The 27,266-nt window shown below is 42.6% G+C and overlaps 1 protein-coding gene across 1 annotated transcript in view; it reads left to right on the top strand.

Annotated features, from left to right (window-relative positions):
• LOC117525329 (target of Nesh-SH3) overlaps positions 1 to 27,266 on the top strand; it is a 113,981-nt gene that overhangs the window by 62,572 nt on the left and 24,143 nt on the right. Inside the window, exons 13-18 of the mRNA XM_034187170.1 lie at positions 1,320 to 1,385; positions 1,586 to 1,657; positions 7,731 to 10,907; positions 11,300 to 11,377; positions 11,766 to 11,957; positions 17,036 to 17,101. Of these exons, the coding sequence (XP_034043061.1) occupies positions 1,320 to 1,385; positions 1,586 to 1,657; positions 7,731 to 10,907; positions 11,300 to 11,377; positions 11,766 to 11,957; positions 17,036 to 17,101 (3,651 nt within the window). The remainder of the gene's footprint in view (positions 1 to 1,319; positions 1,386 to 1,585; positions 1,658 to 7,730; positions 10,908 to 11,299; positions 11,378 to 11,765; positions 11,958 to 17,035; positions 17,102 to 27,266) is intronic.

The raw sequence follows: 27,266 nt of genomic DNA on the forward strand, positions 1-27,266 counted from the left end.
GTTAATCTACTGTGTTTTTGATGTTAATCTACTGTCTTTTCTATTTTAATCTGCTGTCTTTGTTATGTTAACCTGCTGTATTTTCAATATTAATCTACTGTCTTTTTCATATTCATCTACTGTTTTTGTTATGTTAATCTACTGTGTTTTTGATGATAATCTACTGTCTTTTCTATTTTAATCTACTGTCTTTGTTATGTTAACCTACTGTTTTTTATATTAATCTATTGTCTTTGTTATGTTAATCTACTGTGTTTTTGATGTTAATCTACTGTTTTTTCTATTTTAATCTACTGTCTTTGTTATGTTATCCTACTGTCTTTTTATTATTAATATACTATTTTTTTATATTAATCTACTGTCTTTGTTATGTTAATCTACTGTATTTTGATGTTAATCTACTGTCTTTTCTATTTTAATCTACTGTCTTTTTGATGTTAACCTGCTGTATTTTCAATATTAATCTACTGTCTTTTTGATATTAATCTACTGTCTTTGTTATGTTAATCTACTGTGTATTTGATATTAATCTACTGTCTTTTCTATTTTAATCTACTGTCTTTGTTATGTTAATCTACTGTGTTTTCTATGTTAACCTGTCTTTTCTACGTTAATCTACTGTCTGTTATGTTAATCTACTGGGTATTTGATATTAATCTACTGTCTTTTCTATTTTAATTTACTGTCTTTGTTATGTTAACCTGCTGTATTTTCAATATTAATCTACTGTCTTTGTTATGTTAATCTGTGTTTTCTATGTTAACCTGTCTTTTCTACGTTAATCTACTGTCTTTTTGATATTAATCTACTGTCTTTGTTATGTTAATCTACTGTGTTTTCGATGTAACCTACTGTCTTTTTGATATTAATCTACTGTCTTTGTTATGTTAATCTACTGTTTTCGATGTAACCTACTGTCTTTTCTATGTTAATCTGATGTCTTTTTGATATTAATCTACTGTCTTTGTTATGTTAATCTACTGTTTTCGATGTAACCTACTGTCTTTTCTATGTTAATCTGATGTCTTTTTGATATTAATCTATTGTCTTTGTTATGTTAATCTACTGTTTTTGATGTAACCTACTGTCTTTTCTATGTTAAACTGATGTCTTTTTGATATTAATCTACTGTCTTTTTGATGTTAATCTCCTGTCTTTGTATGTTAATATACTGTCCTTTGTATGTTAATCTATTTTCTTTTCTATGTTAATGGTCTAAAATCTATTGTCTTTTGTTAACCTACTGTCTTTTTAATATTTATATGCTGTCTTTTTAATGTTTTTAATGATGTTAATATCATCTCCACTGTCTTCCTCAGTTTTCCAAAACAGGACCCAGGGCAAACCTCCCCCGCTCCGAAAAATACCCCTAAAGACGACTCTTGGTAATGACTTTTGTGACCTATAGCAAAGTTCAGAGATCAGATTAACTCCACCTTACATTTGAGCATTTCCTTGACTTTTCTATCACTGTCTCAAAGAACTTGTAGCTCATCCTTTGCTGTATCTACACCAGTTTTTCATGCATTCTGCAGGGCATGAGATCTGTTCTCCCAGGTCCCCTAATGTTCATTATATTTCTCAGCTCCAACTACTAGACAGGATTCTCACTCAACTCCTGGATCCACAGTTCCTGTGGCCACCAAATGGCCAATTGGTAAATAATGAATTGTTTTTGAAAAGGCTTCATTCATGGCTCTCCATTTGGCTGTGTGCAACCATGGGTTTGGCAGACTGGAATTAAGAAGGTGCCATTGCTTTAAAATGTCCCTGGCTGCATGAAGATTGGCATGCTGTGAATGAATACAATAGCTGTGGAAGCCAGGTGATGGAGTCACATGTTTGGTTTTCTAATAAGGGTAAAATGGGTGGCCTAGGCTGCATGGCATCATCATAAACCAACAAAGCTCATAGAAAATCTTATTGGTGATCTCAAGCATCTGTCATATGAGTCCGTTACTTCAACAGCGGGTGATTTGCCAGATGCAAACTGCACGATTTTTATCACGGGTCACGTCTCAAATCATGAATCATGAAAGGGTCAGTTAGCCAGCAGTGCTGTAGAGGACTGGATGTACTGTCAGATCCATTTCTCCACAGTCACTTCATTTTTCTGGTTCCTGATCCAAGTCTCATGAAAGACTGACTTTTGAACAGTCTTAAGAACTTTGTTGGGTATTGCTGTTTTTTTCAAATGCATTTGAGATCACTTATGGCTCACTTATTGCAAATAATTGTGCTGTAGTTTTGGGCTTTCCGCTGTTAGTCATTTATTTTTTATAAATCTGTCTTCAGAAATGGCTTTTTCCATTGACTCACGTCAATTTGTGGTTCACCTTTGTAGCTTCATCCCTCAAAGTTAACTGATTTCAACAGTCAACCTTTTTGCTTTTGCAGTTCTGAGGCTTGTGCTTTGAATGTCGTTTAGTCAATGGAGTCAAACAACTTGACAACCGCATGCTGCTGACATTTTCCTTTAGAGATACATTAGTTTTTTTTTCCTTTTTGCTTGCTACTTCATACTGCTGTTCTTCTCCTACATTTAGCTTTTATTAGCTCCTATTTTAAAATATCAATACTGTGCATTTGAAAAGTATTCACTTTTCTACATTTTATGTTACAGCCTTATTCCAAAATTCCTTATTCCCTCAAATTTCTACTCACAACAACCCATAATGACAACATGAAATTTTTTTTTTAATTTTTGCAAATTTATTAAAAATAAAAAAAATCTAAGAAATTACATGTACGTAAGTATTAACGCCCTTTTCTCAATACTTTGTTGATGCACCTTTGGCAGCAGTTACAGCCTCAAGTCTTCTTGAATATGATGATGCAAGCTTGGTGCACCTATCTTTGGGCAGTTTTGCCCATTTCTCTTTGCAGCATCTCTCAAGCTCCATCAGGTTGGATGTGGAGTGTTGGTGCACAGACATTTTCAGATCTCTCCAGAGATGTTCAGTCAGATTCAGGTCTGGGCTCTGGCTGGACCACTCAAGGACATTCACAGAGTTGTCCTGAAGCCACTCCTTTCATATCTTGGCTGTGTGTCATTGTCGTGTTGAAAGATGAACTGTCTCCCCAGTCTGAGGTCAAGAGAACTCTGGAGCAGGTTTTCATCCAGGATGTCTCTGTACATTGCTGCATTCATCTTTCCCTCAGTCCTTACTAGTCTCCCAGTTCCTGCTGCTGAAAAACATCCCTGGTTTCCTCCAAACATGACTCTTGGCATTCACACCAAAGAGTTCAATCTTTGTCTAATCAGACCAGAGAATTTTGTTTCTCATGGTCTGAGAGTCCTTCAGGTGCCTTTTGGCAAACCTCAGGTGGGCTGCCATGTGCCTTTTACTAAGGAGTGGCTTCCATCTGGCCAATCTACCATACAGGCCTGATTGCTGGATTGCTGCAAAGATGTTTGTCCTTCTGGAAGGTTCTCCTCTCTCCACAGAGGAATGCTGGAGCTCTGACAGAGTGGCCATTGTGTTCTTGATCACTTTCCTGACTAAGGCCCTTCTCCCCTGATCGCTCAGTTTAGACGGGTGGCCAGCACTAGAAAGAGTCCTGGTAGATCTGAACTACTTTCATTTATGGATAATGGAGACCACTGTGCTCATTGGGACCTTAAAAGCAGCAGAAATGTTTCTGTACTCTTCGCCAGACTTGTGTCTTAAGACATTCCTGTCTCAGAAATCTACAGACAATTCCTTTGACTTCATGCTTGATTTATGCTCTGACATGCACTGTCAGGCCTCGCTCTCACTGCCTCCGATGTGCTTACAGACTCTGCGGGCTCAGTAAGCACCGCAGCGAGCCACTTACACCGCCCCCCTGTCTGCTGTGCGGAGCTGCGGCCAACTCCAGCAACAGGTCCAGAGACTGCTCCAACATTTCTACACGAGCGGGCATGGAAACACTTCTGTTTTGATGCGGAGTGCTCCGGCAGCCCGCAAAGATAGACTTTTGCGGAAAAATCCACAGCGCTGCAGGGTCTTGGTAACCGCAGCCGCAGAGCTCCGAGGCCACTGAGAGAGGTTTGTATCTTTTTAATGACTTGGATTCTCTGTGGGGTCCGCATCCGTACCCCGCAACGGTAACACTGGAGGCAGTGTGAGCGAGGGGTCAGCTGTGGGACCTTATATGCAGGCTGGTGTGTGTCTTTCCAAATCATGTCCAATCAACTGAATTTACCCCAGATGGACTCCAATTAAGCTGTAGAAACATCTCAAGAATGATTAGTGGAAAGAGGATGCAACTGAGCTCAGTTTTGAGCTTCATGGCAAAGGCTGCGAATACGCATATACATGTGATTTCTTAGTTTTTTAATAAATTTGCAAAAATCTGAAAAAACTTTTTTCATATTGTCATTGTGGGGTATTGTGTGTAGAATTTTGAAGGAAAAAAATGAATTTCATCCATTTTGGAATAAGGCTGTAACATAACAAAATGTAGAAAATGTGAAGTGCTGTGAATACTTTCGGGATGCACTGTAAATAAAGCCAGAGCTTTGTGTCCAAAATCACAGGCTGGATCTTCTAAAACAGAGGATTTATCCAACAGCTCAGATCTTTTGATCTGCTGTCCATGTGCATGTTTAAACATCTTTCTTAATTTCACGGATATTCATCCTGGAAGGTAAAGGTTTATTTGTGACAAACTGGGGTTTGATTAAGAGCCTGGATTGAAGATGTAAAGCACCAGAGTTGTACTTTGTGACATATCCAATATACCTTTTGCTCAACATTGGCGCTTCAGGACAACCTCCCTGTGATGTCAACAATGCTATGTAAGGGATTGCCAAAGTATGTCACGGTTTGTGTTGAGTAAAAGACATTTTCAAACATGTTAAATCAAGTTGACAGCACAATGATGGAATATCCCGGTTGTTCACGGATATCCTCCCATGCCCTGTGTGGTTTTCCAAGGTATGGGCAACGTTTCAAACTGTAACCTTCCAGCATACATATCTGTGACGTTACAAGGAGGCATTAGTAGGTTCATACAAATATTTTTCAGAAATATGGCAGAATATGTTGATTGGCTCCGTACATCGCTGCATGCCTCGCCACATTTCATTTCTTAGCCATCTGCTATAAACAGCTGAGGTATTAAATCAATAAAATTCCAGGTTGTCTCTTTTGATGGTTTTGCTTTCTTCATGTTTGTGTTCTTTCTGATCCCTTCAACAGTTTTTGTAGCTCTTTTTTAAATCTTTGTCTTGTTAAGGTGACCATCTGGACAGATTAAACCAGGGGTGCTCAAGTTCGGTCCTCGAGAGCTACCTTCCTGATACTCTTAGTTGTCTCCCTGCTCCAACACACCTGAATCCAATGAAAGACTCTTTAGCAAGCTTTTAATGAGCCTTTCATTGGATTCAGGTGTGTTGGAGCAGGGAGACAAGTAAGAGTATCAGGAAGGTAGCTCTCGAGGACCGAACTTGAGCACTCCATGGTCTAAACCATCCATTTAAAATAAGTCATTAAATTACGACGCCACGTAATAAGTCGGCACTGATTAAGTGCTGATCTCAGTCCAGTCAATGCTGTTTAAAAAAATTCTGTACCAGATTATAAATAATTTCTTCCAAGTCTTTAACTTGTGCAGACCCTGATACATAACTGATAATAAAAATAAAATAAGCCAGACTATGTTTTAAGAATGCAAGGCAGATTCACAGCCATTTTGATCCAGAATCGTGACGTCACCTTGGGGACTGACCTTTAGCTGCCTGAAGGTCACTTCACTTGTGGACAGTTGCAGTCCAGTTAATGCTCGGACTTACGCGAGTATGCACAGTCAGTCCACTGTCACCGGCTGAACAGTCCCCCCAGAAATCAGTACGCCCTGCCTTCACTGCGCATGCGTCATCAGCCGCGGTTCACGGATTATTACGTCATTTCTGCTTCAAACTGCACTCAGTCATCATCTGTCTCAGCGACAGATATCTGAAGCTTTTGTACAACAATCATTTCTACATAAATTCAGCGTTATTTCATCATAAAATATGGAGCTGATGCGGTCACTGCACGTCGGTCATTTCTAAGCATCATCGAGTTTCACCTCGTTTCTGCTTAAAACTGACTTTAGAATGATTTAAGAGGTTTTATCTTGTCATCTGATGGTTAATAATCCGATTAATCCATTTGATCACTTTGGGTGAAGAGACTTTGTCTCAGACGAGCTGCTGTGGTCCGAAATGACGCATGCACAGTGGAGGCAGGGCGGACCAATTTTTAGGGGGGGACCATTCGGTCTGCGACGCCAGGGTGCTTTTTGTATGCAAATGTACTATAGGTTTCAAGTCAAATTCTTGTATTTTCCCAATCAGCATATTTCCATCTGTGCCTCCTTTTAAATCTGCAGTATATTAAAAAAACAAAACAAAACACCAAATATGTCTAAATAAGACTGAATGAGCACAAACAAAGTAGTAATAAATACATACCCTGAAAGACACCTACACCCCGCTGACTATACTTCTGTGTTTGCAAATAGAGCCATGTAGAATATTGTTCTGCTATCTGGCGCTGTTCCAGTTTCACATGGCTCCATATGTAAACAAAGTTATCACCTTTCAGTACTTCCAAATTGTACGAGTTCCACATGAGAGTCATCAGACATCCAGTCGCCACTGACACATTTGTCTTGCTTGATTCTTTCATTTGTCCATCCACAGTCAATGATCCATTAAGCATTCATGTCACTGCCACGAAGAGCTGGGAGTCATTCTAAGTCTTGTGTCCACATTACAGCTGTTCCATTAAGATTACAAACTCAGCTGTCTGCCGTTGTCACCTGCCGGCGCTTTCTGTCCGACTCTTCATGGTCATACTTACAAACACACGGATAAACTTGACAAGCTTTCTCTGAGAGACTCAGCAGCTCCCGGCATAACGTGGTCGTGATGACATGGTGATCTGACTGTTTTCTAAAGCCCATTTTCCATGCCCATTTCTCCAGTTTTTCTTGGAGGTGTGGACAAAATGCTCCGTTTTCCCCTCAATATTTTTTCCTTGGGAAAACTGTGCACATTATAGCCATCACGACTGGTATTGTTGGACCCTCCAAAAAACACCTCTTGAAACTCCATGAAAGACACCTAATTCCAACTTAAAAAAAAAATGTCTTTCAAGCCGTGTGTTCCAACACACCATCTGAAATGGCTCTAAAGGGAGGTTCCTAAGGTGATGTCACCCAAATCAGCATTTCCTGTAGGTTGACAATTCTGAGCTTTTCAAAACAGCAGATGAAATCAAGCTAAATCCCCCACCCGTATGACTTAATATCTCAGGGCATATGGCACCAAAAATATACCAATATTTTAAAAATTCTTTATGTGTTTTGAATAGCTAGCTCTATGACCTTTAAAGGTGCAGCCAGTGGATCTGGACAGCTTTCACTCACAGCTGTCTGGGCTGGGTAGCTGCTTTTCTCAGCAGTCATATGGTTGTTAGATTCCAAATAGCTGCACATGGACATGGTCTGTCTTTGAAACTGGACTCCTTCAGCACAATGTTAAATGTTAACATTAGCTGTCTGGTTTATAACTTTGGTCCCTGTTGGAAATGTATTTTGATTGTTCGTCATCTTATATTCTGTTTTTGTTTTATTTTCTTTTGTAAAAAAAAAAAAAAAAACAAAAAAAAAAAACGAAGATTATCACTGTGGTTTAAATTTTATTTTTTAGTATATTGTGGCTTTATCATAGCCATATTTTCTCTCTTATAACCCAGGAGGAGGAGAGGTCAAGAAACATGGAGGCCAACCTCTGAGCCATCCTCAGCAGGAACCACAGCAAAAACCCCAGTCTAAAATTAAATCAAAATCTTCACCTACAGTTCAGCCCTGGCCCCAGTATCAACCACCAGCAAAACCACAACAACAACCCGGATTAGACACCCAACCCCAGTCTCAACCAACATCAAAGCCCCAACCACAACCTAGACTGAAACCCCAGCCCCAGTATCCACCATCAACAAAGACCCAACCACAAACCAAACTAAACTCCCAACCACATTCTCAACCAACACTGGAGCCCCAATCACAACCAACACTAAAACCCCATCCCCAGTATCAACCACTAGCAAAGCCCCAACCACAACCCACACTATACACAGAACCCCAATCTCAGCCAACACCAAAGCCCCAACCACAACCCAAACTAAACTCCCAACCACATTCTCAACCAACACTGAAGCCCCAATCACAACCAACACTAAAACCCCATCCCCAGTATCAACCACTAGCAAAGCCACAACCACAACCCACACTATACACAGAACCCCAATCTCAACCAACACCAAAGCCCCAACCACAACCCAAACTAAACTCCCAACCACATTCTCAACCAACACTGAAGCCCCAATCACAACCAACACTAAAACCCCATCCCCAGTATCAACCACTAGCAAAGCCACAACCACAACCCACACTATACACAGAACCCCAATCTCAACCAACACCAAAGCCCCAACCACAAACCAAACTAAACTCCCAACCACATTCTCAACCAACACTGAAGCCCCAATCACAACCAACACTAAAACCCCATCCCCAGTATCAACCAGTAGCAAAGCCCCAACCACAACCCAGACTAAACCCCCAACTCCAGTCTAAACCAACACCAAAGCCTCAACCCCAACCCCAACCCAAACTAATCACCCAGCTTGAGTCTCAACCAACACCAAAGCCCCAACCACTACCCAAACTAAACTCCCAACTGCAGTCTCAACCAACACTGAAGCCCCAATCACAACCAACACTAAAGTCTCAACCCCAGTATCAACCACTAGCAAAACCCCAACCACAACCCACACTATACCTAGAACCCCAGACTCAGCCAGCACCAACACCACAAACACAACCCAGACTAGACACCCAACCCCAGTCTCAACCAACACCAAAGCCCCGACCACAGCCCAAGCTAAACTCCCAACCCCAGTCTCAGCCAACACTAAAGCCCCAATCACAACAAACACTAAAACCCCAACTCCAGTCTAAACCAACACCAAAGCCTCAACCACAACCCAAACTAAACACCCGGCTCCAATCTCAACCAACACCAAAACGCCAACCTCAACCAGAACCCACACCAAACCCCCAAATCCAGTATCAACCACCACGAAAGCCCAAACCTCAACCCCAACCAAAACAAAACACCCAGCTCCAGTATCAACCTACACCAAAACACCAACTTCAACCAGAACCCACACTAAACCCCCAACTCCAGTCTAAACCAACATCAACGCCTCAACCTCAACCACAACCTAAACTAAACACCCAGCTCCAGTCTCAACCTACACCAAAACACCAACCTCAACCAGAACCCACACTAAACCCCCAGTTCCAGTATCAACCACCACCAAAGCCCAAACCTCAACCCCAACCCAAACAAAACACCCAGCTCCAGTCTCAACCCACACCAAAACGCCAACCTCAACCAGAACCTACACTAAACCCCCAGTTCCAGTATCAACCACCACCAAAGGCCAAACCACAACCCAGACTAAACCCCCAAAGCCCGCCTAAACCAACACCAAAGCCTCAGCCTCAACCACAACCCAAAATAAACACCCAGCTCCAGTCTCAACCAACAACAAAACACCAACCTCAACCAGAAACCACACTAAACCCCCAGCTCCAGTATCAACCACCACCAAAGCCCAAACCTCAACCCCAGCCCAAACAAAACATCCAGCTCCAGTCTCAACCAACACCAAAGCTCCAACTTCACCCAGAACCCACACTAAACCCCCAGCTCCAGTATCAACCACCACCAAAGCTCAAACCTCAACCCCAGCCCACACAAAACATCCAGCTCCAGTCTCAACCAACACCAAAGCTCCAACTTCAACCAGAACCCACACTAAACCCCCAGCTCCAGTATCAACCACCACCAAAGCCCAAACCTCAACCCCAGCCCACACAAAACATCCAGCTCCAGTCTCAACCAACACCAAAGCTCCAACTTCAACCAGAACCCACACTAAACCCCCAGCTCCAGTATCAACTACCACCAAAGCCCAAACCTCAACCCCAGCCCAAACAAAACATCCAGCTCCAGTCTCAACCAACACCAAAGCCCCAACCTCAACCACAACCCAACCTAAACCTCCAGCCCCAGTATCAACCACCACCAACGCCCCAACCTAAATCAAAACCCAGACTAAATCTGCAACCCAAACCTCAGCAAACACCACAGCCCAAGCCCCATATCAAACATCAACAGCAACATCAGCCAACACCTTGGTCCAAACCTCAAGTGCAACTTCAACTCAAGACCCAAACCCAACCTCAACCTCAACCACAAATTCAGCCAACTCCCCAGCTCACTCGCCTTAACGAACCTCTAAAACAACCTCGTCCAACAACTCAGTCCTTACCTCAGACTGAAACCCAAGCTCAATCAAAAGCTGCATTTGAGCATAAACCTTCATCGCAGGCTCATCTGACAATTCAGTCACATATGCAAGTGCAACCACAAGAAAATACCCACATCCCGTCTGTTACCCAAACACAATCCCAGTCAAAGTCCAAACCCCAGCCTAACTACCAACCACAGCACCAACAAAAAACCTTTCCAAAGTCTCAACCAGAACAAAACATCAAGCCAAAGCCCAAACTTAAACCAAAAAAACAGAAAAAGTCTCAATCACAGCCAAAGACAAAAACTAAACTTAAGCAAGAAACTGAACCAAAGACTGGTCGAAAACCTGTATCCCACCCTGTTTTTCAACACATAGCCCAACCACAAACTCCAGTAAAACCTCTGACCAAATCCCAACCTGATCCTCTACCCAAGTCACGCCCTCCAAGTACTTTGCAAACACAACCTGCACCTCAGTTTCTCCCTCAGACCAAGACCCCCCCTCATCCTACCATGGTCACCCCAAGGCAGGCAGATCCTACGGGTAAAGACTCCAATTTTCCCATCAACAATATACAAAATCAGCTGTCCTAAGATCAAATGATATTTTAAAGTGGGCAACAACACTAAATAGCTTCTGTATATTTGTGCATCATCAGGTTTAAACAAATTATTTTGTTAATATCTACTAAGGAATTCAAGCAATAGTCATAGTAGAACAGACTCGTGTGTCCAAACTGTTGGCTTCTAGTCAGTTTTATGATATCTTATTTGCCTATAATCACTTATAGTTGCTTTAATTTTAAACCTTCTCAGCTAAAACCTGTTCAAATCCTACAACTGCTTCATAGTGGTTTAGTATGCCCGCTTTAAAAGTCTACAATCATTACTTATAAATATTAATTTCAGATAAATAGTGAGTTTTCTTCCACACAGCTCCTAGTCGAATGGATGAGGTCAGCCCTCTTCCAAGACCTGACCTGGCTCCAGAGAAGGCCCATAGTAACAATCAGGGTAAACCAAATGTTGAGTTTGTCCCATTACCATCTCTGCTTTCGTTAAACCACATTGAACCCAATGCTTTGAGCAGTATATCAAACCATCTGGCGATGTCACTGCTTCCCCATCTCCATCCTACCGCCTGTGCTCCACCGCCTCATTTTCACTGCCTCCATTGTCAGCCCGGTGCACTCGTCTCCCTCTTGTCCACTCACAGCTAGAATAGCCATGCAAACTTTGTTAAATTTTTGTTTGTGTTTCTTATCATTCTGTCTACGGTTCGCTCTCTTACATTCTTTTCCACTGCTGAGCTTCATCCTTTATTTTATCCAGGTATAGCGGTCCATCATGGATTGGATTATATCTAACATCCCAGTTGCCTGCTTCCTCTCTTCTTATCTAGGCACTGGCATCCTCAGATCGTCCAATGCTGCTCTTCCTCGTTCTACCATTAGCTCAGCTCCACCAGTTCCTCCTGCAGAAAGAAATGTGACACCACCTCATTCCAGGGTCTCTCCTGTTTCTCCTCGTAAAGGCATCACACCTTTCTCACCACCGAGGACGGTTAACCCCTCTCTCAACTCTATCAGAACAGGTGGTAATGGAGTCCTTACTTTCCTTCCTCATCTACCTTCCATTTCCTTTGCAGCTATCTCAGATTGCATAGAGGTCTTCAAAGGTTGAAAACAAATCCTGTGGATGTCTCCCAAACCAAACAAGCATACACCCATACACACATACTTAACTTTAATCCCTTCATTTTCCAGCACATCACAGTTCCTAATTATCTTGAAAAACACATTTTTGTCCTGTAGTCCGCGAGCCACCACATAAGGAGACAAAGTGACACTTACAATCCAACCCCAGGGTGGCAGCTATGGGCAGATAGGGGTCAATGAACGATTGCACAGGGGTCAACATTTTAAAATGCTCCAGTCATATTGAGAAATATACCACATGATTTGTCTGATCATAGGGATTTCAGAAAGGTATAGTTTGGACTGTCTTAAGATTAAATGTATGAAGTTATGGGGTAAAAACAACAAAAATGTTGACAAAGATCAATTTCAGTTTGTACAGGAGTCAAAAGTTAAAGTTGCTCTAGTTGCAATTTATTGGCTGAGCTAACAGGATTAAGAAATGGAATGGTTTTGACCATGTCGGATGTTTGGTCCCCAAAGCAATGGTCAAACAGGTTTATTAGATTCTATGACATATGTTGCCCATAAAGTGATAACTAAACAACAGATGGCGCAGACTGTTACTTTTTTAAAACCCTGCTACCTCAGTCAATAACTTGGATCTCTTTTTACCCAAACTGGAGCAACTGCAACTTTTGACCCCTTGACATTTGGACAATGTGGTATATTTTTCAACAGGATTGGAGCATTTTTTAAATGTTAACCCTGGTTGACCCCTAACTGGCTATAGCTACTGCCCTTGTGTAGGCCATGGTATACTGAGGCTGGACTGTAAGTGCTGTTTACTCCTCTTTATTGGTACTGAAATCCTGCTTGGCCAATGGGCTACTGTGATGATGATGATGATGATGATGATGATGATGATGATCAGATCTTCTATTGATCTCACTTAACTTGACTCAGGTATTCAGCATATTGGTACAAAACCAAAATATCTGTGAAAATGTAGTCAACCTAACTGAGGCCCAGTTTAGCTGCGAGTAGACTTATTTCTAAAGACACAAGACAAAAAGATGAAACAACAGGCTGGTGAACATATGGATGTAGTTCTTAATAGCTAATTTTTTTTCATGACACTTCAAGTGAGTGATTTGGACCTCCGTTAACAGCCAGATTAAGTAACCCTGGTCATGGTGGCAAAGAGAAAATAAGCTTGCAGTTAGTGAGATGACGACAGAAGCTATACCCATGGTTCCCAAACTATGTAGTGCACAGTCACTGCAGGGGAGTGCCAAGTGAAGGATGCTTGTCTTATGAGACTGCCTTAGTAAAACTAAAATTGGGATCTAGTGTCCCCAATGTTAGGTCAGGACTAGAAGGAGGTGCTGGCACTGTGCATCCTCCACCCTACAAAACAACCCTGGGTTTGAGTTGGGGAAATACCCAGGTAGAGCAATGGTTGGTTTATTCCTTTATCAGTTCCAATGACACTCAAAGATTCTACAGAGACACCTAGTACCAAAGATGACCTGTCAAGAGTGACAACTAATAATATAATGCAATGTTACAGGCAACATTAAAATTTCGTTGCAGGCCTTAGTGAGTCAATACCCAGTTGCAGAATGGACTTAGAGCTCATCCCATTAATGCTGTTCAACATTTCTCAACATCTTCCTGGTGTCCAAATTTAAGTGAGTTGAATCACTTGAATATAGTCAACTCAAGAAAAACATCCATTTTCTTAGAGCTATGTGCCCCTAAACACCCTCAACAGAATGTGTCAAGTCAAGTTTAGGATCATGAGGTTGTCCTGTGCTACATCCATCCCAAGGAACTGCCCTGGGTCTTGATTGGCATCCACCCAGGAAGATCACTTATCCAGACTCAATTTCCATAAGTAGGCATTTATGTGCCGCAGAAAAAGCCCAGGGGATGCCTATGTAATACCTGGACCTTTTCCAGTAGCTGTGGTCCTTGGCACCGACACACCTGTGTGCTGAATCATACTCAGAAATACACGGCACATGGCTATAACATCATAAATCAAATTTCCACATAATGCAACTGAGTCTCCCTAAGTAACCGAGACAAATGATACAAAGCCATTCCAGCTGTATCCACAGATTCTCTAGAGAGACCTATAGTTGTACCATAGACCCTATGCCAAAACATATTATGTTAAAATAATAATTTCAAAATCATTCTGAGTTATGGGAAAAAGAATATTGTCAGAGGAGGTCTGATATTTCAAAGGAAGTTGCAACAGAACACGTTTGGGAACCAATGGACTCTCTGGGCTTTACTATTTACAATTCTAATCCAATTACATTTTTCCGCTAATCTGATTGGTTAATCGTGTGAGATTTCAGACCGTATAATATAAGATAAGAAGATAAGAAAAGCCTTTATTCATCCCTCAATGGGGAAATTTCAGTGTCACATCGCAGCATAGAACAGTAGGAATAGAAGGGCATGCAATAAAACAGACAAGTATATCTTAAAAAACAAGAACTAAAAAAAGCACTGAGTGCCGGGTAACGCCAAGGCTACCAAGTGTTCAGTTCAATGCTGCACTGCCGGGATGATATACACTGTCGGGATATAAAAGTGATCAGATAAAGTGTGAAATGTACGATAAGTTACTCTGATATTTACAATATGGACAGGTTAAAATATAGTAGGTAAAGTGACTTAAGTTTGCATCATAAGTTAAATTACTGCACCTAATAAATACAGTAGGTAATGACATGATTATTGTCCTGGTTGCTATGGTTACCACAGTACTAGCATTGTTCATTGTACAGTCTGACAGCAGCCAGGAGAAACAATCTGCGGAATCTCTCCCTCACACAGCGAGGGTGGATGAGTCTGTCACTGAAACTGCTCTCCAGAGCAGACAGAACGTCCTGCAGGGGGTGACACTCGTGGTCCAGCATAGATGTAAGTTTAGCCAGGACCCTCCTGTCCCCCACCTCCTGCACAGAGTCCAGAGGACAGCCCAGGACAGAGCAGGATTTCCTGATGATCTTATCCAGTCTTTTCCTGTCCCTCTCTGTGATGCTGCTGCTCCAGCAGACCACACCGTACAGGATGGCTGAAACCACCACAGAGTCATAGAAGGTCCCCAGGAGTGGCCCCCTCACTCCAAAAGACCTCAGCCTCCTCAGGAGGTAGAGGTGGCTCTGACCCTTCCTGCAAAGTGCGCCCGTGTTGTGAGTCCAGTCCAGTTTGTTGTTCAGATGAACACCCAGTTAATTATATGAGTCCACTCTCTCAATGTCCCTTCCCTGGATGTTCACTGGGGGGAGTGTAGTGGGGCGGCGTCTGAGGTCCACCACCATCTACTTGGTCTTCCCCGCGTTGATGAGGAGGTGGTTCCTTTGACACCAGTCCACAAAGTCCTGCATTAGTCCTCTGTACTCCGCGTCATCGGCGTCCATAATGAGTCCAATGAGGGCGGAGTCTTCAGAGAACTTCTGCAGGACACAGCTGTCTGTGTTGTGTCTGAAGTCTGCAGTGTAAAGAGTGAAGAGGAAGGGCGCAAGGACCGTCCCCTGGGGGGCCCCCCACACTGCAGGTCAGGAGGTCACACACGCAGTTCTTGGTCCTCACAAACTGGGGCCGGTTTGTGAGGTAGTCCAGGACCCACTCAGCCAGATCCTCGTCCACTCCTGCAATCACCAGCTTGTCCCTCAGGAGCCGCGGCTGGATGGTGCTGAAAGCACTGGAGAAGTCAAAGAAAGAAATCCTCACAGCGCTGCCGGACCTCCCCAGGTGGGACAGCGAGCGGTGCAGCAGGGAGATGATAGCATCCTCCGCTCTGATGCAGGGCCGTAAGCAAACTGCTGTGGGTCCATAGCAGAGCTCACTGTGGAGCGGAGGTGACACAGGACAAGGCGCTCTAGGGTCTTCATCAGGTGGGATGTAAGTGCCACTGGCCTGAAACTGTTGAGGTCCTTGGCGTGCGGTGTTTTGGGCACTGGTACCACACATGACATTTTCCAGAGGTGTGGCACCGTCCTCAGCCTAATATCGGGGTAATGGTGGCAAAATATTTGACCATTTCATATTTGGATGTATTACTCCGCACCCTGACCTGATGAGATGTCATTCCTGTCGAATAGCATTCCTGTCCTGCACACATGCGTAGTATTGTTGGGACGTGGAACTGACGAGACACACAGTTCGACAGAACACTGGCCGCACGCGCTGCTTGTTGTTAGTACTGTTAGCTGAGAGCGAGAGAAAGTTGCGTACTGACGCTGCCACCTAAATGGGTGAATTTAAGCTGCCATACGAAAGTATTGATGTGGATTCTGATTGTCGGGATGCAGAACTGTCGATTTATGCAACGAGACGCACAATTCGACAGAACACCAGGTGCGCACGGTGCTAGCTGTTAGCGCTATTAGCTGAGAGCGAGAGAAAGTCGCGTACCGACACCGCCGCCTAAATGGGTGAATTTAAGCTACCATATGAAAGTACTGATGTGGATTCTGATACAGAATTACCGTTTCACATTTGATGGATTATTCATAAGCCTTGCCGACCAAATTACCTACAGAAAATAAACCGTTGAATTAGAATGGGAATACCCTCTTGTGTCTGATGATTAACATGTTGGGTCGTGATCACAACATAGCGACCGCACTGTATTTCTTAGCAATTATCCCAACTATTAACACAACCGCACACCATCCCACAATAATGTGCTCACAGTCATTTTATGTCATGCTTGTGTAATCTGTCTCATTTAAAATTTCCATCGTTATTGCTAAGAACTGAAGTAATGATGTGTGTAACTGCCTAATTTCATGAACATGCTACTGTGAAGTTTACAAGATCCACTGCAGTCTCACCTCCAGGCTTGAAAAGACATTAAAAGTATGACCAGGTCCATGTTGTACACCATAAAATCCAGAAGATGCCTGTGAGAAAAGGACACTTTTGATTGCTGATCTTCATCTTACTTGGTCTTAATCTCACTCAGACACAAAACACTGTATAACCAATGCTTCTCCTCCTTCAACAGCCAGTGGGGAGAATCATAGGGGCAATGCGCTTACTAAACCCAAGGTGTGGTCCAAAGACAAACCTGGTAAAGACAATCCAAGATCCTCACCCTTGAGTGTCCTTCACACTGTTGTGTCTTGTCCCACACAGTCTCTTTTTTTTTGTGATTTTTGAACTTGTCTGTCATTATCAGGCTGTACTTGACTGAGACTGAAGTCGTACCTGATCCAGCTGCATTATTTTGTCCTCTCCACAAGAGCAGGTTAGGATTAAACCAGGAATAACTTTCCTGCCTGTTGATAAAGGTGGGTGTGGTTCCTCCTGTTATTTGGGTCACATTGTTTCCATTCTGCCAGGCAGGCTCAGTTAATTAGAGTAATTGGACCCATCTTAAGCACTAATCCAAACCACGTCTGGACCACATGTCTAATGGTAACACTAACGTCAGTCCAATGTGGAGTTCTGGAAACGGAGGTTACGCTTCAGTCCCATGTCGCAGCTGATGTGTGTTATTTCTGGAAACTTGGACAGTTTCAGAGGTCTTCAAGGAGTCGCAAGACTCTCTGGAAGCAACTCTACAGAAAAAAAAAAAAATCACGTTGCTGCCATCCTGCACACACATCCAACGACAGCTTTGTAACCATAGTGTGGATTTTTCAATCAACAACTTTTTTGCACATTAAGCATGAGGTGACATAATGACAGGGGGCGGGGCGTATTGTTGTTACTTCCACATCCACTGGCAACGTCCCCTATCCTGCATGGCAACTACCCCAGCAGAAAGCTGGTCCATCCCTACCAAACTCCATTGACCAGTTGTTTGTTTGTTCATCCACTAAAATATCTCACAAGATATCAGCATATAAACAAAAGCAAATATACCCTGAATCTTTCACCTGAAATTAGAGATTAGACTTTTGTCCTTGACTTTTTTTTTGTCCCTGACATTAGTTTTTGGAGAAGCTATGCCTTGGATTGAGCTACCTAAGATGACCTGTTGTAATACCACAGTACACTGAGCTAAAGTCTTGCAATGACAGATTTGAAGTCCTAGTCTGATAGGGACTGCTTCCGCTCTGCAAAATGTTTTGTTCCTCATATGGGCCCTACCTGACAATCTAGCCCCTGATTGTACACACATTGTACAAGTGCGTCTGGGGTGTGTCCAACTCCATTTAACAAATTGCTATGGAGTGATCCTCATCATACCACCGCCCCACACTGAGCAGAAGAAATGTCAGTTGGAGCTTTTTCACAGGTCTAACTGCTCTCTATATGGGAAAAGCCAGAGTTATGTGGATTCCAGTCTGACCACGTTCTTGGTCAGAAGCTTTTTTTTTAGCCTCAAAATATTACTTGTGAGCATATTTTTGGAAAGTCGCTACCATCCACCATCTTGACAAAAATGCAAGATAAGTGGTGAATAGTGAGTACTGCTGTCTGGAAGGGTAATGGTGTCCCAAGCTGGAACTTACATTCACACGCAGAAGTGCCATACACAAAATGTGCATGCATGGCTTGACTGAAAAAGTAAACAGGGACAAAAAAGCTCAGAGCACAGAGGGAGTTCTCATTTTCTGCACACAATGGAAATAAGGCACCGAATATCGACATAGAAAATAGTTGTTACCTGCTATATTCATTCCTTTTCTATACTTGCTTACTCCAATCAAGGCTCACAGGGGGCTGGAGTCTATCCCAGCAGTCACAGCGTGAGAGGCAGGGTGCACTCTGGACAGGACACCAGTCTACCACAGGGCCACATGTAGACAGACAAACACCTACTTTCGATTTAAAGTTTCCAATTCACCTAATCTGCATGTCTTTGGAAGTGGGTGGAAGTCCATGTGAACATATGGAGAACATACAAACTCCACACACAAAAGACCAGGCAGGAAATGACACCACAACCTTCTTGTTGTTAGGAAACAGAGCTAACCACTAAGCCACTGTGCCGCCGGCCCATATGTTCCTGTTTAAAATGTCATTCATAGCACCTTTACGTTCAACATCGTTTTTGGCCAAGACTATGATGCAACTTGAGCTAGAGTGACAAAACAACAACAACAAAAAGAAAATGTTCAGCAATATGTCCTTGAATTCAAGGGCACATTTCAATAAAACTGTCTGAAGGGCAGTTTTTTGGTTTTTGGTCGTAAATCTGCTCTTACTTAAACACCAGCTGCCTGTTAATTGGTTTTGAGTTAAGATTCGCTTCCTTACTTTTCTTAGCACAACGCGCGCAGACATTCTTTACACATCTCACTACTGCGCCAGCACTTCAGCTTGATTTCATTTTTCCAAAGGAGCGCTCAGAGCGGTCTCCAGGTGTGGACAATGGACAGCCTTCATCCAAGAATCCAGTCCAAATGTGAGCCGTGTCAACCATGTGAAGCTCTGGTGTGCATTTCACTGGGAATATTTACCCAAACCGAAGGCCAATCAGAGATCTGATTGCATGCATTGTCACATTTTCGCCTTCAGATGATATAATCTGAAAGAAACCAGTACATTGACTGTTTTAGATCACAGCTGGATCAAAACTGAACCTCAAGTCTTTGGCACCTTCGAGACGCAGCCTGCAGCAGCCAATCAGACGCTCCCCTGTGCAGAAACTAAAGAACTGCTGTCTACCAGATGATATTGATCTTGACACCAGATCATGTTTCTGCAGTCCTGTCCTCATTTCCCGCCCGGGTAGGCATGACATCACCCCCTCTGAGCCTGTCACTCACCCATGCTTGGTTGTGTTTGTGTATACAGAGGTGCATAAATGCCGGACCCGCTGCTTGGTGCGACTCTGAACAGGCATGTGTTTGCCATTAGCTGACGGTTACCTTATGTGTGTGTCGGAATCAGTCCTGAAATGAATTCTTAGTGTTTATCAGTGAGAATAGTTGGCAGGTGCTCTCTCTCACTTTTTTTTTTTTTGCCAGCAATCACTGATTTATGACGAATCAAAAAGTAGCCAAGTGGAGGTCAACTCAGAGCTACATCCAGCAAGGAAAATCCAAGAAAAATGTCCCTGATGTGTCTCGGTTGGCGTCCACTTGGACAGTTTGGAGAGTTGCAGCCCTGCTCGACAGGAGGATCATTAATGAATCTAAGATAAAACAATGACAAATGCAGCCGGGAGTGAACCCTCGCAACAAGAAAACCTTATCAAATAAACCAGATTATCGCTCAGCAACATGTAAAGGAGACATCATGTGTCAAATCTGCCCCAGCGGTCTCCAGTAAGTCATCACAACAAACACCGTGCTTATCTAAGAAAACTTAAATCACGGCTGAATTCTCGCGTTCCAAAACCTGTTTTACAGGCTGCGGCTCACATGTTTTCCTAACAAAGCACCGGAGCTTCCCCGTGATTACTCCTCCGACTCCCTGAAGCCAGCTATTTCCTCATGTTCATAAATAAAAGCAGCTTGGAATCAAACTGAGCCGGTCTTCATGTTGTGCCATTCTAACTTAATTTATTGTATCCTCTGGGATGCAGGAATGTTTTTTCTTCTTTTTTTTTTGAAAATGTGGTGGATTCAGGGTTTCTCAACCAGCTGTTTTGGAATCCCCCAGAGAAATTTGAGTGTTGCAAGATGGTTAACAGAATGCTATATGTTTTTAAAAAACCCAATACGAGGTCTGTTAGAAAAGTATCGGACCTTTTTATTTTTTGCAAAAACCTGATGGATTTGAATCACGTGTGCTTGCATGAGCAAACCTTGAACCTTTGTGCGCATGCGTGAACTTTTTCACGCCTGTTGATTGCGTCATTTCCTGGTAAGCAGCCTTTGTGTGGGACATGTGCAGTGCGCTCGGCAGATTTTCATTTCAAGGAAAAAGACGGAATGACTGGAGCAGCGCCGCATCAAATTTTGCCAGAAACTGGGCGACAGCCAGGTGGAAACCATTCGGATGATTCAGATGGCTTTCGGTGACGATGCTATGGGCATCACACAGATTAAGGAGCGGTACAACCGGTTTAAAGACGTCTGCACAGCGGTGGAGAGCGAGCCACGCTCCGATCGGCATCAACATGCTGAAATGACCAGATGATTTCCAAAGTGAAGGCTGTGGTGATGCGGGACCGTCGTGTGACTATCCAAGAAATTGCGGAAGAGGTGGACATCAGTACTTTTTCGGCACATTCCACTCTGACAGAAGATTTGGCCATGAAAAGAGTGGCGGCGAAATTCATGCTGCTGCTGACGGCGGCGCAAAAGCGCCTCTGTGTTGGAAGTCTCAGAGGACATGCTGTGACATGCCCACCTCTTCCACAATTTCTCAGATAGTCACACAAATGAAAAGTCACCGAAAGCCGTCTGAATCATCCGAATGGTTTCCACCTGGCTGTCGCCCAGTTTCTGGCAAAATTTGATGCGGCGCTGCTCCAGTCATTCCGTCTTTTTCCTTGAAATGAAAATCCGCCGAGCGCACTACACATGTCCTCACACAAAGGCTGCTTACCAGAAAATGATGCAATCGACAGGCGTGACAAAGTTCACGCATGCGCACGAAGGTTCAAGGTTTGCTCATGCAAGCACACGTGATTCAAATCCATCAGGTTTTTGCAAAAAATAAAAAAGGTCAGATACTTTTCTAACAGACCTCATATTTCAAAGAAACATGTGATGGCTGTACTCTCTTTCACTCTGCGTTGTTTCTGTTGTGACTCCTCCCCTTCACTCCCCTCAGGACACAAACTCCCAATCTCAGCCACGGGATGCGGACACTCTGACCAGTCGGCTAAAAACCCCGGCTCTAGCCTGAGTGGCCAGAGTATCCTTTAGCTGTCAGGGGAGTGAGGCCTGTTGAATATTATTGCACAGTGACTCCCACTGGCCTCCGTCTCCAGCGCAGGCTCACATTTGATTTTGTGCCCCGTCACAAAAACCATCCCATTTTCGTGACATAGTTTTTTAAGTGTTGCTATTTATAATCATCCCCTTCTCCTAACTCTAACCATAACCATAGCATATGTGTCTGTCCTCCCCTAACCGTAACTATAGACCCAGACCCCACCGTCACTCCACATTTCGTGTCCCTGTCATGAAAGCGGCCCATTTTTGTGCCCCTGCCATAAACCCACAGATTAATGTACGTTTCGTAATGCCTGCCACCAAAAACTGCCATGAGACTGGATTGCCATCTCACGCACGCACAGACGCACGCACGCCCATGCGTGCACTCACTTGCCAATGGCGTTGCAGCGGTGTACGCTTTTTTGCACTGCTCTCTGTGGAACTATGTTTGTATGATTGTAGCAAGATATGTCTATAAGGCCTAAACCAATTTTCACCAAGCTTGGCACTAGCTCTATAGTTTGGAAGAAGTGCTTTGATTTTGGCTACGACTGGTCAGTAATCAAGTTCAAAGGTCAAGCCCAAGTTTCCTACCCCGTGCTCTTTGATAGGAAAATGGTTACTTTGTGGAAATGAGTACAGATATGTATTGTAACTGTTTAAAAGTGCGTGTAACAGCTTCTCTACTTGCCTGATAGTTTAATGCTGGGTGTGGTGTCTCTGTTTGCGACACAATGAAACCATCACTAACATCTGGACTCCTTTAGTCCTTTTAAAGAGCTATAGTAAACTCTCCTAACTGTTGGGAGAGATTAGCGGCGGCCATTCATATTTTAGTGTATGACCTCAAACAGACCTTTGCATGGTCTCTTTCTGATCCCACCGCCAACTTGCCAGGATTGGTTTTATTGGTTTATTATTATTATCATTGTTATTGAGTCCCACATTCAGCAGCTGGTTTGCAGAGCTCATTGTTTTTGCTAGTTGAACTCCCGCTGTTAGCAACCTTTTGTTAGCATGCTACTACTGACATCACCAAAGCAGACATTTGTTCCACATGGCACACAAAGCTGGAAAAATTTGGAAGTGGACCAGACTGTGGCTGTCCCTCTTCAGAAACTGCATCCTTCTAAGGCTACATTTGTTTCAGATTTCGATTTATAGTGTTGGTGATAACTTTTAGAGCTCTGCACAGTCAAATTCCTCTACATCAGTGAACTCTTGCACCCTTTTGGGACAAGTATGTCTCAGAGGTCCTCGGACCAGAACCTGTTGGTTGTACCAAGGTCAAGCCTGAAGACCAAAGGAGACTGTGCATTTGAAGTTGTGGCTCTCAAATTGTGGAATGCACTGCCACTGCACCTACAGCGAGGCAAATAAGTATTTGATCCACTGTTGATTTTGCAAGTTTTCCTCCCTACAAAGAATGGAGGGGTTTGTAAGTTTTATCACAGGCACACTTCAACTGTGAGACACAGAATCTACAACCCCAATTCCAATGAAGTTGGGACATTGCGTAAAATGTAAATAAAAACAGAATACAATGATTTGAAAATCCTCTTCAACCTATATTCAATTGAATACACCACAAAAACAAGATATTTAATGTTCAAACTGATAGACTTTGTTGTTTTTGTGCAAATATTTGCTCATTTTGAAATGGATGCCTACAACACATTTCAAAAAAGTTGGGACAGTGGCGACAAAAGACTGGAAAAGTTGATGAAAATAGTCCAACAGTTTAAGAGCATTTTTTTTTTCAACGTTCAGTTGCAAGGAATTTAGGGATTCCATCATCTATAGTCCATAATACAAACCCTGGCAAAAATTATGGAATCACTGGCCTCGGAGGATGTTCATTCAGTTGTTTAATTTTGTAGAAAAAAGCAGATCACAGACATGACACAAAACTAAAGTCATTTCAAATGGCAACTTTCTGGCTTTAAGAAACACTATAAGAAATAAGGAAAAAAAATTGTGGCAGTCAGTAACAGTTACTTTTTTAGACCAAGCAGAGGGAAAAAAAATATGGAATCACTCAATTCTGAGGAAAAAATTATGGAATCATGAAAAACAAAAGAAAGCTCCAACACATCACTAGTATTTTGTTGCACCACCTCTGGCTTTTATAACAGCTTGCAGTCTCTGAGGCATGGACTTAATGAGTGACAAACAGTACTCTTCATCAATCTGGCTCCAACTTTCTCTGATTACTGTTGCCAGATCAGCTTTGCAGGTTGGAGCCTTGTCATGGACCATTTTCTTCAGCTTCCACCAAAGATTTTCAATTGGATTAAGATCTGGACTATTTGCAGGCCATGAGATTGACCCTATGTGTCTTTTTGCAAGGAATGTTTTCACAGTTTTTGCTCTATGGCAAGATGCATTATCATCTTGAAAAATGATTTCATCATCCCCAAACATCCTTTCAATTGATGGGATAAGAAAAGTGTCCAAAATATCAATGTAAACTTGTGCATTTATTGATGATGTAATGACAGCCATCTCCCCAGTGCCTTTACCTGACATGCAGCCCCAACTCATCAATGACTGTGGAAATGTACATGTTCTCTTCAGGCAGTCATTATAAATCTCATTGGCACGGCACCAAACAAAAGTTCCAGCATCATCACCTTGCTCAATGCAGATTCGAGATTCATCACTGAATATGACTTTCATCCAGTCATCCACAGTCCACGATTGCTTTTCCTTAGCCCATTGTAACCTTGTTTTTTTCTGTTTAGGTGTTAATGATGGCTTTCGTTTAGCTTTTCTGTATGTAAATCCCATTTCCTTTAGGCGGTTTCTTACAGTTCGGTCACAGACGTTGACTCCAGTTTCCTCCCATTCGTTCCTCATTTGTTTTGTTGTGCATTTTCGATTTTTGAGACATATTGCTTTAAGTTTTCTGTCTTGATGCTTTGATGTCTTCCTTGGTCTACCAGTATGTTTGCCTTTAACAACCTTCCCATGTTGTTTGTATTTGGTCCAGAGTTTAGACACAGCTGACTGTGAACAACCAACATCTTTTGCAACATTGCGTAATGATTTACCCTCTTTTAAGAGTTTGATAATCCTCTCCTTTGTTTCAATTGACATCTCTCATGTTGGAGCCATGATTCATGTCAGTCCACTTGGTGCAACAGCTCTCCAAGGTGTGATCACTCCTTTTTAGATGCAGACTAATGAGCAGATCTGATATGATGCAGGTGTTAGTTTTGGGGATGAAAATTTACAGGGTGATTCCATAATTTTTTCTCAGAATTGAGTGAGTCCATATTTTTTTCCCTCTCTTGGTCTAAAAAAGTAACCGTTACTGACTACCACAATTTTTTTTCCTGATTTCTTATAGTGTTTCTTAAAGCCAGAAAGTTGCCATTTGAAATAACTTTAGTTTTGTGTCATGTCTGTGATCTGCTTTTTTTCTACAAAATTAAACAACTGAATGAACATCCTCCGAGGCCGGTGATTCCATAATTTTTGCCAGGGGTTGTATAATCAAAAGATTCAGAGAATCTGGAGAACTTTCTACACGTAAGCGGCAAGGCCGAAAACCAACATTGAATGCCCGTGACATTCGATCCCTCAGGCGGCACTGCATTAAAAACCAATATCATTGTGTAAAGGATCTTACCGTGTGGGCTCAGGAACACTTCAGAAAACCATTGTCAGTTAACACAGTTCGTCACTACATCTACAAGTGCAAGATAAAACTCTACCATGCAAAGTTAAAGGCATACATCAACAACATCCAGAAACGCCACCGCCTTCTCTGGGCCCAAGCTCATTTGAAATGGACAGACGCAAAGTGGAAAAGTGTGCTGTGGTCTAATGAGTCCACATTTCAAACCAGCGCAAATTTCAAAAGCCAGCATCTGTGATGGTATGGGGGTGTGTTAGTGCCCATGACATGGACAACTTACACATCTGTGATGGCACCATCAATGCTGAAAGGTACATCCAGGTTTTGGAGCAACACATGCTGCATCCAAGCATCATCTTTTTCAGGGACGTCCCTGTTTATTTCAGCAAGACAATGTCAAGCCACATTCTGCATGTGTTACAACAGCGTGGCTTCGTAGTAAAAGAGTGCGGGTACTAGACTGGCCTGCCTGCAGTCCATACCTGTCGCCCATTGAAGATGTGTGGCACATTATGAAGCACAAAATGCGACAACAGAGACCGCGGACTGTTGAACAACTAAAGTCGAACATCAAGCAAGAATGGGAAAGAATTCCACCTACAAAGCTTCAACAGTTAGTGTCCTCAGTTCCCAAAACGCTTATTGAGTGTTGTTAGAAGGAAACGTGATGTAACACAGTGGTAAACATACCACTGTCCCAGCTTTTTTGAAACATGTTGCAGGCATCCATTTCAAAATGAGCAAATATTTGCACAAAACCAATAAAGTTTATCAGTTTGAACAATAAATAGCTTGTCTTTGTGGTGTATTCAACTGAATATAGGTTGAAGAGGATTTGCAAATCATTGTATTCTGTTTTTATTTACATTTTACACAGCGTCCCAACTTCATTGGAATTAGGGTTGTAAAAAAAAACAACTCAGAAAATCACATTGCATTGATTTTTAAATAATTAATTTGCATTTTCTTGCATGAAATGTGTTACTTACTTACATTTGTGGACTGCATGTGTCATAGTGGTGTGACCAGGTGGTCCCATTTTGTGGTCGATGAATACAGACCCCATCAAAATAAAGGATACACCAGGTGTGTACTTTGTGGCCCAAACAATCCTGAGTCACTCCGCAAATTTTTTCCAAGGCAAAATACTTTGTTTTTTTTTTTTGCCTGTTTTATTTTTTAATGACGATTTCAGCTTCCATATGTACAATTATAAATATTCAAGTCTGTAAATAAAGTATAACTAAATATTGAAAAATAATTATTAACCTATGTGCTACGTCCACTGCTCTAGCTTGCTGTGTGCAGATGTCAAAGCTGCTAGGTGACATGGGGTAGGGCTGAGATAAGATTAAGAAAGAATGACAAAATGCGTCGTCGCATTTCAGAACATTTGGCTTCCACGGTCTCAGAAGTCTTCATCTTTGTAGAACACAGCCTTTTTAGGATGCGACACCTGAACTGGGACACATTCTGCATCAGAATTCTGCTACTATGCAAAACTTCTGAAACTGCAAAAAAGACACAACATTCAAATTTGAGTCTGGTACTTTCAAATTTCCATAGTTTTTATGCATTTCACACAAATTAAGCCATAACTCTTATCCTAAATATAAGTAATTTAAGAAAAAGTAATTTGCAAGGTTGGTAGAGGAGAAGTATCACTTGCAGTGTGAGGGAGCATCAGCTATTACATTTTGGCCATATGGTGTGTTTCTCTGGGCATGATCCAACATGCCTAGGTGTTGAGAACCCCAGTGGCTAGAGAAGGCCAAGGTGACGTCCTCGTTTTAACTGGTTTCAGAGGA

This window comes from Thalassophryne amazonica, chromosome 14 (assembly GCF_902500255.1).
Source record: "Thalassophryne amazonica chromosome 14, fThaAma1.1, whole genome shotgun sequence".
NCBI lineage: Eukaryota > Metazoa > Chordata > Actinopteri > Batrachoidiformes > Batrachoididae > Thalassophryne > Thalassophryne amazonica.